The sequence below is a fragment of the Phascolarctos cinereus genome, unplaced genomic scaffold (assembly GCF_003287225.1).
Source record: "Phascolarctos cinereus isolate Bilbo 61053 unplaced genomic scaffold, phaCin_HiC Scaffold_4;HRSCAF=312, whole genome shotgun sequence".
NCBI classification, from domain to species: domain Eukaryota; kingdom Metazoa; phylum Chordata; class Mammalia; order Diprotodontia; family Phascolarctidae; genus Phascolarctos; species Phascolarctos cinereus.
This window is the reverse complement of record NW_027555847.1, coordinates 134,819,129-134,833,690: the sequence shown is the minus strand read 5'-3', so window position 1 is coordinate 134,833,690 and position 14,562 is coordinate 134,819,129. Positions and strand designations below refer to the sequence as shown.

General features: G+C 44.5%; 1 protein-coding gene across 2 annotated transcripts; it reads right to left on the bottom strand.

The window, feature by feature from the left end:
* Positions 1-3,027: 3,027 nt before the first annotated feature.
* MRPL28 (mitochondrial ribosomal protein L28) lies at positions 3,028-13,634 on the bottom strand. 2 transcript variants are annotated; one of them, XM_021006840.2, is made up of 6 exons: positions 13,569-13,634; positions 10,471-10,769; positions 8,642-8,794; positions 7,160-7,294; positions 6,487-6,573; positions 3,028-3,617 (listed from the first exon to the last, which is right to left on the bottom strand). In XM_021006840.2, the coding sequence occupies exons 2-6, from the start codon at positions 10,756-10,758 to the stop codon at positions 3,519-3,521; spliced, it is 762 nt and encodes a 253-aa protein (XP_020862499.1). In that variant the 5' UTR covers positions 10,759-10,769; positions 13,569-13,634; the 3' UTR covers positions 3,028-3,518. The 2 variants fall into 2 exon arrangements, with proteins under 2 accessions (XP_020862499.1, XP_020862500.1); XM_021006841.2 differs by lacking the exon at positions 13,569-13,634 and adding an exon at positions 13,379-13,443.
* Between the last annotated feature and the right edge of the window lie 928 nt (positions 13,635-14,562).

Below are 14,562 nucleotides of genomic sequence, written 5' to 3'. Positions count from 1 at the left end.
ACTCCACACTGTCAGTGTCTGGAAGCTTCTAGTCGGGCTCCCTTGAAGAGAAAACCCATTAGGGCAGGTTCACAGAAGCAGGATTCTGAAGTATTAAGTATTCCTACTCCTCAGGAAGAGGTAAATGGGCCAGGGAGTTTGAAGTCAGATAAGAGAATGCTATAAAGCACAAAGACCTGACAATGAAAAGCCCAGATGACATAAAAAACTCATTTCAGTGGGGCTGTGCACCCAAAAGTTGATCCTTCAAATGCAGAAACCAGCCCTTGCCTGCCTTAAGGATCCTCCATTCTACTATATATCTGTTTATTATTCCTTTCTCTTCCAAACTATCCTGTTCATTTGCATGCAGAGTAGATGAATTAGGCTCCTTTCCTCTCTCCTAGCTTGACTCCAGGAATGGAGTATTTAAGAGCAGTGAGGAAAATGCTCGGGATAACTCAAAGACTGGATGAAATCGGAGTGAACTGGCACCTTGCTCACCACTCATCCAGGAAAGTTCAAGCACTGCCCATACTACTCAGAGTTCCATGATTTGTTGGGTCTTGGATGATTCCAGGGCCTGGCCTGAGACAGCTGTCAATCTTGTTAGTATATAGGAAACTGGGGTGGGAGAACCCTAATTCTCCCTCAGGCTCCTGTGGAAGTCAGAGAGGTCTCTTAACCAAGGAGCTTTGGAAGGTGCTAACTTTTCCTTGCCCCATAGGAACCAGCTCAAAGCTGTAATCAAGAAACATCTGTGGATGCTGTTTAGAGAATCCTGCATTCCTTCTCTCCTGAAATCAGGAGGAAATGTCTAAGTAGACTACAACATGGTTCTCATTTAGGGACCTGAAGAGATCATCTGGTTCAGATCCCTACTTCTGTTTTAATCCTATGAAGTTAAACACGAGACAATATCAAGATGGTTAAGTGACTTACTTGCCCAGGGTCACAAAGGGCTCCAGCACTAGTTCAAATCTTTTATCTGTTAGCTCAGAGCCTAGAGCCCTGCCCACTACATTAGTGCCCCTTCAAGAAGCTATGATCAAAGACTGATTGTGCATCCAGAGCCATCTCCAGTCATCCTGTTCTATAACTGGCCAATGGACTGAGGTGGCTCCGGAGGAGAAGGTGAGGCTGGTGACTTTGCCCAGCCCTCCCTCACTTAAATCCAATTCATTTGCAAGTCATGGCATCTCCTTCCTGATATCATGGTCCTCTTCATGAATGAAGGACAAACAACAATCATGAGAACATAGACAGAGCAAGAAGATACATGTAATGTTAATGCTGAAATGGACCACAGAAATCATTGGACCCAATTCCCCCATTTTACATGGGGAAAACCCATGTTCACTTCAGTCCTCGTTTCACTAGCATTCTGGGGCCTCCAAGCTGCATATAACCTTGGGAGTTTTTTCCTCCATGATCTAGCTGGCCAGATACATAAGAGGGCAGAAGCAGGTCAGGTCAAAACAGGAATGGTCAGGGAGAGGGCTGTGATTTTGAATGCTGAAGACAATGGTGACCCACAGTGTTCTCAGGAAACTCTCCATAGGCAAAGAAGTCTTGCATTGCCTTCCCCAGAAGCAGAACACTGCCAGCTCCTCCTATAGAGAACATCTTTAGCTTACTATGGGGCCAAGGGTCAGAGTCAGAGAGCCTTCAAGTCCTAGAGCTCAGGCCACCTGTCACCCTGCAAAGCCGAGTGCAGGCAGAGCACAACGTGCTGCCTGGAATAGCAGAGTACCTTTCTAAATCAGAGGCCCAGGACCAGCTGTGCCCAAGAGTGGCTAATTAGGGGCCCTTCTTTGTCCTGCCTTTAGGCAAGAGTTAATGAAGCCACCTGAAGGGAAAAGGCCCCAGACTCACAGAAGAGATGGAAAGTACTTTTAACAAGCTGACAGTTGGAAACTGTAAGAAAGCATGAAAATAATTGTTCATCTTTCTGTGATACTGTAGAAAGCTTTCTTCACAACATCCTGAGGTAGTAGTTGAAGTACTGCTATCCTCATTTTAGAGATGAGGAAACTGAGGCTGAGGTTAGGTGATATGTACAGAGTAATATGGCCATGTGGCAGCCCTTTCCACCACACCACACAGCCTCTCTTAGTTATCTTTCCCAGCTTTGGGCCATGTCCAAATCAGATTAAGCTGCTTTTTATGTCTGTTATCTGTTACTGATAAAATGTTTTAGAGGACATGGCCAAGGACAGAGGCTACACTGAATATAAAAACTTTGGGAACCATTTCCCTGGTCCCAGCTGATTAATCCTGGGGCAGAAAGTGCTTTGAGAGAAAAGGCACTAAGTAAATGTGAGTTGATATTATCATTAGCTGTAGTCTTCCAATTCAGCTCAAAGGTACCAACTAAGGCTAACCCCAAAAGTCAAACACAATCCTCTGGCATTAATCTCAGTATCAGAGCTTTGAACAGTAGTACTACTGCACAGCAAACTGGGCTGCTGTTGTTTTTAGTCTGTCACTGGTTTTTTGTGTGATCTCCAACATCACTTTCTGTGTAACACCTGTAGGCCTCTGCTCACCAGCCTATACATACGATGGAAACAAGGGTGAGAACCCACAGATCTGTGAGAGTAAACTGTGTAATGCCTTCAAGCAGTCTGTTTCGTGGATCAAGGAAAGCTGTCAACATGAACTAGGACACTACCCAGTATCAGATACAGATCCTGCTGTACACAGCACTGGTCTTTAATGTAACAAGATGCTGACACAGGCTGTCCGGGAGGCAGTATCTCCCTGGGACATTGGAAAACCATGGGGGAAGGGGTCACAGGATCCTGGTCCATAGGATCACACATTCTGTCCAAACCTCGTCATCCTGTACATGAGGAACTGAGGTCCAGAGAGACTGTGACTTGCCCAAGGTCACAAAGATAACAATTAGCAAAGCTAAGTTTCAAAACCAGGCCTTTTGATTCAAATTCCAGCCCTCTTTCCTGGTATATACTTTTGTCAAACTGAAGATTCTATAGTTCTTTGAATTACAGAATTTCTAGAACAAACAAAAAATGTTAGAAGTGATCTAGATTAACCACTTTATGTGAAGGGCTTCCAAGAATGTCCAGAGAATCAGTCTCACATCAAGAGACTACAGGGGATGTGACAAGCTCCAGTGGTTCTATTGCACAAGACACTCACTAGCTTCTGATCCCTGGCAGACCTCTGGCATGTGTGGGTGGCTAAAGGGACACACTGGGACAGTAACTGGATCCCTGGACGGGTTTGTTTATTGTTCCTTTGAATGACTGTGTCTCAGAAAAATAAAGGTATTCAGTTCAAAGCATCAGCAGGAGCTCAGGGAGTGCTGTGATTCGGAGCTGGTACCACCAGTGGCAGGCCAGGAGCTCAGCTGAGTGGCCAGCAGGGGGGATGCAGAAAGTCTTCATATACTCTGCTTCTCAATTCCCTGTGAAACATGCAGCAGTAGGTTTGGACTGGATACGATGGGGAGGAGGAAGAAGAGGAAGGGGCCTCTTAATCAAACAGTCTAGCCTCTGGGAAGCTCCTGCCCACTAGGCTTTCCTTTGCATCACGGCTGGCTGCGAGAGTGCCTGCTCTTGAAGCTGCTGAATAAGTTCCTCCACGTACACTTTGAACAGAGGGACAGGATCCTGAAAAGGGGAGAAACAGTGGGTGAGGGTTCTGCAGAGCAGCTGGCACAAGAGGGATAGAACAAGAGCAACTGAAGCTGGTCCAAGGAGTCAGAAACACACAGGTGGATCACGTCTCTCCCCTCTAGCCTCAGCAGCCACAATCCCTCCTGCTGAGAATGTGACTATCATCCCCTTCAAAACTCATCAGCAGCTACGTTCCCCAAATGACATCCCCACATAGTGATACTTCCCTTTGACACCAGTTTAGCCCATGAAAATGCAAACTATGTTGGGGGAGACTGAGCAGCACTGGGCTCCTCCAGATTAACCTCTGGAGTCTGGAAACCTGTGAGTGCTTTGGTTTGAGATGGCTGTGGCGAACAATGACTATGTTCCTGTATTGGGCAGCAATCTGCCCACGTGGAGTAGCTCAGTAAATTAAACGAGAGCCAGAAAACCCAGTCACTATCCTGCTACCAGTCTAGTCCCAGAGACTAGACTGTTTGATTAAGAGGCCCCTTCCTCTTCTTGCAACTGAATTCAAAACCTCTCTGGATCTGTAAGGCAGAGATGGAAATCCAACCTCCACCTACAAACATCCCACCCACCATCCTTCAATCCTTGATCCCTCAACTATAAATGATCTCTAGATCATCTCATCTCCTAAGTACCTAGTCCTCCTCTTCTGCATTTATCAAGTTCCAGTTCCTGTTACATTTATTGTTAACACTTCACAGACATTCGTTAAGCACTGGCTAAGTGCCAGGTGCTATGGCAGGCATGGAGAATACAGAAACAGGAGTAAAACAGTTCCTGACCTCAAGAAGTTTCCATTCCATGAGGAGAGGCTCCATGAACACAGTCAAGTAACTAGAAAACACATGCCAAGTTAATTTGAGGCAGGAGGGACCAGGCTGGCCTCCTGCAGGAGGAGCTGAGGAAGGAGTACATTTCAGGCCTAGGGTAGGGAGGAGGGCAGCATGTGCAAAGGCACACATGCAGAGATGAAATGCTGTGAATGAAGATGGTAAGAAGCCTGGTCTGGTTGAAACAGACTGTACGTTAAGGGAAGCAACATTCAATAAACCTAAAAAGGGAGGTTGGAGACACTGTGAAGACCTATAAATGGCAAACAGATAAGTCTTGTGCCTTATCCCAGAACAAACAGGGAGCCGTTGGAGCTCTCTGAGGGGGGAAACAACACAGACAGATGTGTTGTAGGAACATCATTTGGTGGCTCTATGGAGGACAGCCTGGAAGGGGGAAGAGGTCTGAGGTAGGGAGGCCAATTAGAAGGCTCTTGCAAAAGTTCAATGGAAAGGTACTAAGGACCTGGACTAGGGTGGTGGCTACACAAGTGGAGAAAAGGGGATGGACTCAAGATGTGGAGGCATAACTAACGAGACCTGGAAACTGACTGAGTATGGGAAACGATGGGAAGGGAAGAATGGATGTCAACTTCTAGGACCCACAACTGGGTGACTGGGAGGCTAATGGTGACCGAAGTTCGGAAGATGAGACAGCTGGGGCGGAGGGAAGAAGATGAGCTGTTTTGGACCTGTTGAATTTAAAATGCCTTTTGGAAACAAGAGGCAATTGGTGATGCAGGCCTGGAGCTCAGTCTGTGTACAGGTTTTATTCCAATTGAACTGTAAGCCCTTTGAGGGCAGATATCTTGACTTATTTATCCCTTTATCTCCCTTACTAATATTCTCAAGACCTCACAAATAGGAGGTGCTTAACAGTCATTGAAAGAATGAACTAGGTGGAGTATGAAAAGAAAACCACATAGAGTCAGGACCAGTTTGGTAGATGAGATAGCTTTTCCTTATCTTCTTCTTCCACATATTTAAACAAGCCCTCCTCTCATGCCTCTACAGACAACTTGGGGCAGTGCAGAGAGGACAGGACTGGGAGGGAGGAGGTCTGGATTCTAACTCTTCACTGTGTGACTAGACAAGTCTTGAGAAACAGCTCACTCAGCTTCAGTTTCCTCACTTATAAAATTACACTCCCTACTTCAAAAAGCTGTAAAGAAAGCAACTGTAGTGTGTTACATGAGTTGATATTATTTATCATCCTTCTTCAAAACCTAGCTTGGGTGCTGGCTCACCCAACAAATTCATTATTAAAGGCCTACTATGTGCAAGCCACTTTGCTAGGACTATTCCATGAAGCCTTCCTTGACCCTTCCAACTGGAAGTGGTCCATTCCTCTGTGAATCGCCTAGGCCACTCAGGCCTCTCTAATATACCATTCATAACATCGACCATAGTCATTTGTGCACATCCAATGCCTCTTACTCAACTGTCAATTGCTTGAGGAGAGGGACCCTGTCTTTCATCTTAGTCTTTCCCCAGCACCTTGCACATGGCAGTATACATAGGAAACCTTTAAGTGCTTTAATGTCCAAATTATACATGGTTTAGGGGTCTTAGGACGGGATCCTTGCTCTGTACTCAGTATTTCTGTAACACTATCTAGATTGTATACTGTGTATAGTTTGACCTTTCTGCCTACTGTAAGTAAACATGCTAAACTGATGTCTGAGTAAGGAGGGTGGCCCCAACACAGGGAGGAAGGGAGCTGCTGAGCAGCAAAGCCAGTCCCCAAGAGCTGACAAAAGCTTCCTCTGTTGAGAAAGCAGAAAGGTTCCTGAATAGGAACTGGTACTAGGTCTGCTCCCTGTTCCTTGGTCAGAATTGGCATAGTGTTTCCATAGCTTCTCTCCCATCCATAAGCTTGAGATGAGGATGCCTGATGCCCCTGCCCCTTCACAAGTCTCTCTCTCATGTCCAATGTAAACAGCTTGAAACATCGGCTTAGACATCAGACCAACAGTGGACACTGCTCTTGGCCCTTCAAAGACTTTATTCTTGATACTCACTTTTTCTTCCAGGAGCCTTTGTTTTTCCACTGCTTCCTCTAATGTCAGCCCAACCCATTCAGCCTCTTCTTCTGGGATCACAAACTCCTACAGCATAAGGGAAAAAAAGCGAAATACAGACAGAGACCCTAGGATACTGTGAGATAGAGTGGTAATAATAACAATGATAGCTAACATTTAAACAGCACTTTAAGGTTTGCAAAGAGCTTTACAAACACAGCTGAAAGAACACTGGGTTAGGAGTCAGAAGACCCAAGTTTGAATCTCAGCTCTGTCACTATCTAGCTGGGTTACCTAAAATAAGACATTTCCTTTCTCTAAACCTCAGTTTTCTAATTTGTAAAATGGAGATAAAAATAGTCATACTACCTACCTCATAGCCTATCATGGGGCAAACATTTTATATACTATAAATTGCCTGGCACAAAGCAGGTGCTTAATAAATTACATCTGTTGACCTGAATATAATTTTTATTATCCTAAATTATAGATAAATATAATTGTTAGGTTTACTGGAGCAGCCAGTTGTGCCAGAGGTTGTTAGAATAAGAGGGAACACCCATTTGAAGAAGAGGGAAGGAGGCTCCAGGCATATGGGGCTGGATGACCCATGGATGAATTAACTCAAATGGATGTGTAGAATTTAGCCAGAAAAATCAGTTTGGCTGCTCACCTTGTACTTGCTATAAATAGCTTCTCTCTTTTCTGGATCATCTGGGTGGAGCTGAGGGTCCCTCCGGGCAAGACGCAATAGCATTCCTCGTTTCAAATCCATTCCAAACTTGGAGCACAGATCCTCTTTTGGAGTCTGTAGGTAAAATCGTACACATAAATCAAGCACTAATTATGTAATTGAATTTGATTTTTCAATAATCTTCAGGAATGCAAATGAAACGTCATCATCATACAGCCTTTAGTAGGTACCTATTTCTGGAGCGAACAGAGTTAGGCCACATCCAGACCTGGTTCAGCCCTCCCACTCCCTAATGTGGATGGTCAGGGTCTCTTACAGATTAAGTGTGGACCCACTTCATTTTTCCATGGGAGGAAAAATAGGTAAAAATAGCAGGCTGAGGCCTAAAGAGACTGGACAAATTGTTGTTGCTGTAGTCTAGGATTCCTGAAACTTTTAGGTTAATCAAAGAACTTTTCAGAACACCTATTCACAGCCCCCTCTTCCACATACAAAGACACACATTATAAATAGTTTACCTGAGTAAATCTGACTTATTTTGACATACTTAAATATGTAAAATTTTGTGCTTTTTAAATACAGATTTATATCAGTAATGGAAAATATCTATTTTTTAAAAAATTTTAAAACTTTTTATTTTTTCCAATTACATATAAACACTATTTTTAACATTTTTAAAAACTCTCTCCTTCCCTCCCTCCTCTAGCCCCTCATTGGGAAGGCAAACAATTTGATGTAGGTTATATAAGTGTAATCATGCAAAACATAGGAAAACATTTAAATAAACTAAACATTCTTTGGAGTGACTTTCATTCTACACTAATCAACGAATATCAGAAACCATTCTGTAATTTATAGTCTTAGAGAGCTGCTGGGGGCACTGACAATTTCAAGGATTTGCCAAGAGTCAGACAGAGGCTAGACCTGAACGCAATTTGTCCTGACTCCATGGCCAGATCTACACCCATCCTGTCAAGGGGGATCGTAATGGAACCCATTTTCCACATGACTGCCCAGAGGATTAGAGGCTCTTAAGACACAGAGCTAAAATACTGGAAGAGAATTATCATATGTCATTTTTTCCATACATTGTCCCCCTCCCCCATCAAGTCTTCTCTTTTCCAAGCTAACTACAGTTCTTTCAATTGGTCCTCACATTACATAGCTTCCAGTTCCCCCATCATCTAAGACATGGTCCAGCTTGTCAACATCCTTTGTAAAAAGCAAACTTAACATTGTAATACAGGGTGGACAATAAGATTTCCACTCTCCACAATCCTGCATTGGACACTAAACCTTAAATCTCTAGTCTAATGTTAAGCAGCAGCTGTGGCTGCCAATCTAACTTCAGAGTAAGTCCAGGCAGAATGAAGTCGTTCTCTTCCTAGCTTTGATCCTGCCCCTGAAACAAAAACTTGGCCCTTCTTTTCTTTTTCCCTCTCCATAGTCCTAGGGCCTCACCTTGAGGATATAGAAATCAAATCCATAGGCTTCATCAATTAGATCCAGAGTTCTCATGGTCACCATTGTTTTGAATTTCTTGTCCAAGATCTCACTGTAAAGCTCTCGTTCATACAGATGGGGCTTCCAAGTCTTTCTCACGCGCCTTGAGAGCTAAAGGCAGAACAAAGTTCCTAAGGGTGAGCAAGCTGTTTCCACATGATCACCAATGCTCTTCCTGAAAGACAAGCAGCATCTCCCTCCACCACCACCAGCACACACAGACTTGATATTTCTTCCTTCCTTTCTTCAGCTGAAGTACCCATCTGTATTCACTTGCCTCATCTAGCTCAAGGTTTGCTGTTTCCTCTCTTCTCCTGTCTCCTTAAGTGTAGTTCTGTCATCCCTCCTGTTCTTTTAATTCAAGGTAAAAGCCTTAATAGGCCACAAAGTACAAAAGCTCTGTGGATTCATCAGAGGCCAGGATACTGGGATCTGAGAATGCTGTCTGAAAGAAGTTATGGATTATCTAGTCTATCTATTTAGTATATAGAAGGAAGTGTAGAGGGTCAGTTTAAAAAAGTTACCTTGCCAGTTATACTATATTAAACAGGGCCTGTTTTAACAGACTAAGTCAGCTGTCACCTTTCTACTCTACATCCCCCTAAAATACAGTCATGATCCACTTGCTCAACTCTTGCCATTTTCATCTCCATTCATATCTTGAACTCCTAGCTAGCTCAGCCTCACAGTTAGTCCCACTTTGACTTCTCCTGGAGTTGATGTCCTTCTCCTAACACTAATAACCTTCAAAAAGTTCCATCTTACTAGAGACACATTAAACCCAGCATCACGGTTCACTAGTATTCACATTCCAAATAACTAGGCATGTGCAAAGACTGGGAGACTAAAGCTCATGTGATGTCTAAGGGCTAAGCTTATGCAAAAAAGAGCCAAAAGGCACAAGGAAGGGCAGGGGCAGTTTGGAGGTGACCAGAGGGGACATTCCTCTATATCATGTTATTATTGGCTCAGCAACAGATAAAAATTAGAAGAGCTGCTTGGCAGAACAGGGAGAAGGAAAGGCAGGCTTATTCTTCTCTCCACAGCCCCTCCTAATATCCAAGAACGTGCCACTACCAGAAGGAGAGAGAAAGGCCACTGGCCTTTCACCTTCCCACCATAGAGGCAATTGTGAAGCCATGCAAGGAGCACTTGCTGCAGAATCAGAAAACCGGAGTCTAAGTTCTCATTCCACCAATGACCAACATTAACAAAGGAAGTCATTTTCCTTCTCAGAATGTGTTTCCTTGTCCATAAAATGGGGACAATTGTATTTGCAACACCTACCTCCAATCCAATCAGCATTTTATTAAATCCCTACTGTGTGCTAGGCATCATAGTAGGTGCTGGGGACAAAAACACAAAAATGAAAAACCTCCCAGGGCCATAGTCAGGAAAATGATTTGTGGATCTTTATATGAATATAAACTTATTAATTAAATTAATTCATTAAAGGAGTGATGCTCTTTTTAAAAATTAAAAATTCTACTTGGAAGAATTAAAACAGCCACCATTTTTCTTTTTAGTTACAGTGGTATTTAGTTAGCAGAAAATTATTTTCTATGCTTCACTGAAGAAAACTGAAGATAACTTTGAGTTACATCTCTATAAATGGAATGGAGCCGTAGCAACAGTCACTTTATGGACTTGAGAAAAAGAGACCAGCCCCTTCTACACTCTTCTGGGTCCACACTAGACCACCCTCACTAACCATACCTCCTCCCAGTGCTTGCACGTGTGTGCACATGCACACACACACACACACACACGTGCGCGCGTGCGCATACCTTGTCATTGTTGGTATATCTATAACCACAGATCCAGCCCTCACCACCCCAGAGTCCCTTCTGGGACTCAGGGGGAAAGTAGAGTGGGATGGGAACATCCTGGACAAGCTCACGTTGTCCATTCTTTGGATTTATCTTATACTTGACCCCATGAGGTTTATAATGGACTGCTGTGGGTGTCCTTTCAGTTTGCAGTGATTTGAGGTAGTGTTCAGGCAAGCGAGAGTAAATCCCTTGCCTCAGCTTCAAGGTTTTCCAGAGTTTAACAGGATACTTGTGCAGCGGCATTAGGAGAGTTACTGTGAAGGAAAAATGCCCCAAATTATTTCCAGTACCATCACTCATATCACAAGTTATAACGTCATAGGCCTTAGGGCTAGAAAGAACTTCAGACATCATCTAGTCCAAGGGTTCTCAACCTAAGGTATACAGATCTCCAAGAGGTCTGGGAACAAGGTGTGTGTGGGGGGGTTCCTATGGACTTGGATATGAAAAAAAAAAAAAGACATCTTTATTTTCATTAACAACTAACTGAAATTTAGCATTTCCTTCAATTAGGAATTTCTTTAAAAAACCATTATTCTGAGAAGGGATGCACAGCACCAAAAAGGTTAAGAACCTTTGATCTAGTACATCTCCTCCTTTATAGCTGAAGAAAGAGGTCCAGAGACAATAAAGTGACTTTCCTAGAGTCACACAAATAATAAGTGGTCAGGCTGGGATTTGAACCCAGGTCTAACTTAAAATTCAGTACTCTTTCTATGACATCAATCTGCTTCACTATACATTTTTACCAAGTAGAAAAACAAAACAAAACAAAAAACTACAGCTACCAATAACTAGGTAAAGAGGGTAGTAGAGTACTAGTAGGGTACCCAAAGTTTGGGTAATATCTCTCTCCTACTAAAAGGTTTCCAATTACTCTCTACCACCTTAAGAATAAAGACCAAAATCTTTAGTTTAGCCCTTGAGGCCTTTCACAATCTGGCCCCTACACATCTCACTGCATAAATTTGGACAAATCACACCCCTTCTCCGGTCCCATTTCTCAACCTATTGCTTTTTCTCTTGCAAAGTGAAGGGGTTAAAGCAGGTGACCTCTAAGGTCCTTTCCAGTGATGACATTCTATAGTTTTATGTTTTAAGGTCCTTTCCAGCTCTGCCATTTTATAATCTTTCTAACTTTACTGCATGTAACTAGCTTCCAATAACACTGTCCTAAACTGGGCTATGCTCTGCCCCTTGAAGAAGCCTTAAGCTTTATTTAATAGGTGACCATCTCCCTTATTTATTAATGAAGGGCAATTACGCAATCACAGATAAGTGGTCACATTCCATTCAGTTTTCCCACTAAAACATAGCAACTGTAACCACTGCCTCCTATGCCTCTCATTGTGCTGTAGAGAAAGACAACAAACATTAATTAAAAAAGAAAAAAGCATTATTGAGGGTGGGGTAGCTTTTACTTATCTATTTTTATTATGGGATGGAAGAAGCAAGATACCAGCTGGGGGAACAGAAGAATATAATACACTACCACTAAGGCCATGACACCAAAGTGTCAGAGCTAAAAGGGGATCTTAGAGATAATTTTATTTTACAGATCATAGGAAGTAGTGAACTAGAGTTAGAAAGAACTTTCGAGTGCTCAGCTGGTAGAGCAAAGATACGTCTAATTTGTGTCTGTAGGAAATCTGGGACTTCTGGTTTAATTCCACCTTGAAGAGAATGCTAACTTTAGCCTAAAGAAGATTTAGGAGGGATGTTATAGCTGTTTTCACTGCTATTAGATGAAAGAGGAATTTGACTTGTCCTATTTGTTCCCAGAGGCAGAACTCTGTGTGTGCATGTGTGTGTGTCTGTGTGTTGGGGTGGGTGTAGCTTCAGAAACAGATTTTGACCCAATATCAGAAAGAAATGCCCCAAAATCAGAGCTTCGTCCAATGGTGGAATGCACTGTGAGCTGGACTTGGCATTAGGAAGATCTGAGTTTATATTTTCCTATTTCAGTACTTCCTACCTGGGTGACCCTGACAAAATCACTTAAAACTTCTTTGGGCCTGAGTTTCCTTCTCTGTAAAATGAAAGGTTGCACTGGATGGCATTCAATGATCCTTACAACTCTATATCTATGGTTCTATGAAGTCACTGAGGGTCAGTGACAGGGGTGGAAGAAGAGCTGAAGTTCCCTGAATCCTAGCCAAGTGCTCAAAGACCTCCTGAAGGCATAAGGGACCTAGGGAACTGTCAAGCAGAAGGGTGACAAGAGGGGAAAGTGCACTGGATCAGAAGGCCTGGGTTTGAATCTGAGCCTAAGTACCTTAATCAAGTCACTTCCTCTTTCTGGCTTCCTTATCTATAAAAGAAGGGGACTGGGCTAGATATCCTCTTCCCTACCATTCCTAACATTTTCTAACTGAAGTTCCCAAACAATGTAAGCACCCCTAAAAGATGGTCATCCAACTTGTGTTGAACCCGTCTAGTTCTAGAAAACTCGCCCCCTGAAGACAACCCATTCCACCGTTGGACACAGCTCGGACTGTTGGGGAGTTCTTTCTGATGTTGGATGAAAATCTGCCTCCGAGGCTCCCCCAGCCCCTTCTGCCTCCGGGGACGAACAGGACAAATGGAATGCCTCTTTCACCTGACAGTCATCCCATGCCTGCTAAGTCTTCTCTAGGCTAAGCACCCCAGTTCTCTGCCCCACAGCTGGGGCTCCCTCCTGGGCATGATCTCGAGGGCCCTCTCGGGCTGGGGTCCTCATCCCGAACGCCTGCAGACAGTGTTGCTGACTCTCAGAGGCAGGAGGGACCCCATCGGCCCCATACAGCTCAACCTGTACCTGAAAAATAAGTCCCCTCTAAAACATTCTACGTTTAAAGACTTCTAGTGACGGGAGGCTCACTACCTACAGACGCAGGAACAGAGCTTTGAGTCCTCGGCGCTGTACTCTCACTCCCCCTGCCCTCCCCTCCACCCCCCCCCAGGACCACCCGGTTTCTTCAGTCCAGGGCGGTCCACCTCGGCTCAGAAGCGAGAAGACAGCACCCGGGACGCCACCCCAGCCCCAGGGACGCCCCACAACGCTCCAAACTCACTAGCACCGGCGGCCCAGAGGAAGCGGAAGTCGAAGCCGGCGTCCCCTCCCTCCTCTTTCTCTGACAGGCTGGGAGAGCTGTCCATCTCCGTCGCGGCCCCGCCCTTAGCCCCCGCTGGGGATTGTGGGAAACGCTTACGTATCCGAAGACAGAGCTGGAGGGGCGGGGCGCGAAGGGGAGGTGGGGGAGGCTGCTTTCAGAGGAGAGTGCGAGCGGAAGCTACCTGGCTGCTGGGAGGAGCTGCCGCCTTCCGGTCCCCTCCCTGAAGCCCTAGGTTCAACCTCGGCTGTCTTCCGTGTTGCATGCCCATTCCCTCCCCGGGGTGGCTGGTTTGGAGGCGCCACGCGCCCTCAGTGGAACTCAGCAGGTCACACCTGCCTCCTCCTTTAAGAAGTTACAAGCCTGATCTGGCCCAGCCACCTGAGATCATTCGTATTAAACCGTTGGATGTCTGAAGTCACCAGCATCCTCCTTATGCCCAAATCTCAGTTCTCAATCCACCTTGACCTACAGTCATCATTTGACAATGGCAGACCACCCCCATCCCCCTTTCTGGTAGTCTGCTTCACTGGGTTTCAGATACTCTATACTCTGCTGGTTCTCCTATTTCTGCTCACACTTTTAATCTCCTTTGTGACTTTTTTACCACCACCTAAACACAGGCAGGATGTCTAACTTTGAGAAGTGAATAAGCTCTGGCCCTCTTCTCTTGCTAAACGTTTGACAATCTGAATATAACAATCTGAAGCCATACTCATGGCTCCAAACTGGCATCTCTAAGCAAATGACTCCTGAATCTTTATTCCCTGTTTAGACCTGCAAAGTCCAGCTTTGCTGCATGTCTCCATTTGGATATCCCATCCTAGAGGCACTTGTACTCAACATGTTCTGAACAAAATTCTTCGTCTTTTTTTCCCCCCAAACCCTCTCCTCTAACTTCTCTGTTGCAAGTACCACCATAATTCCAGTCACCCAGGTCTGCAACACAAGTCAT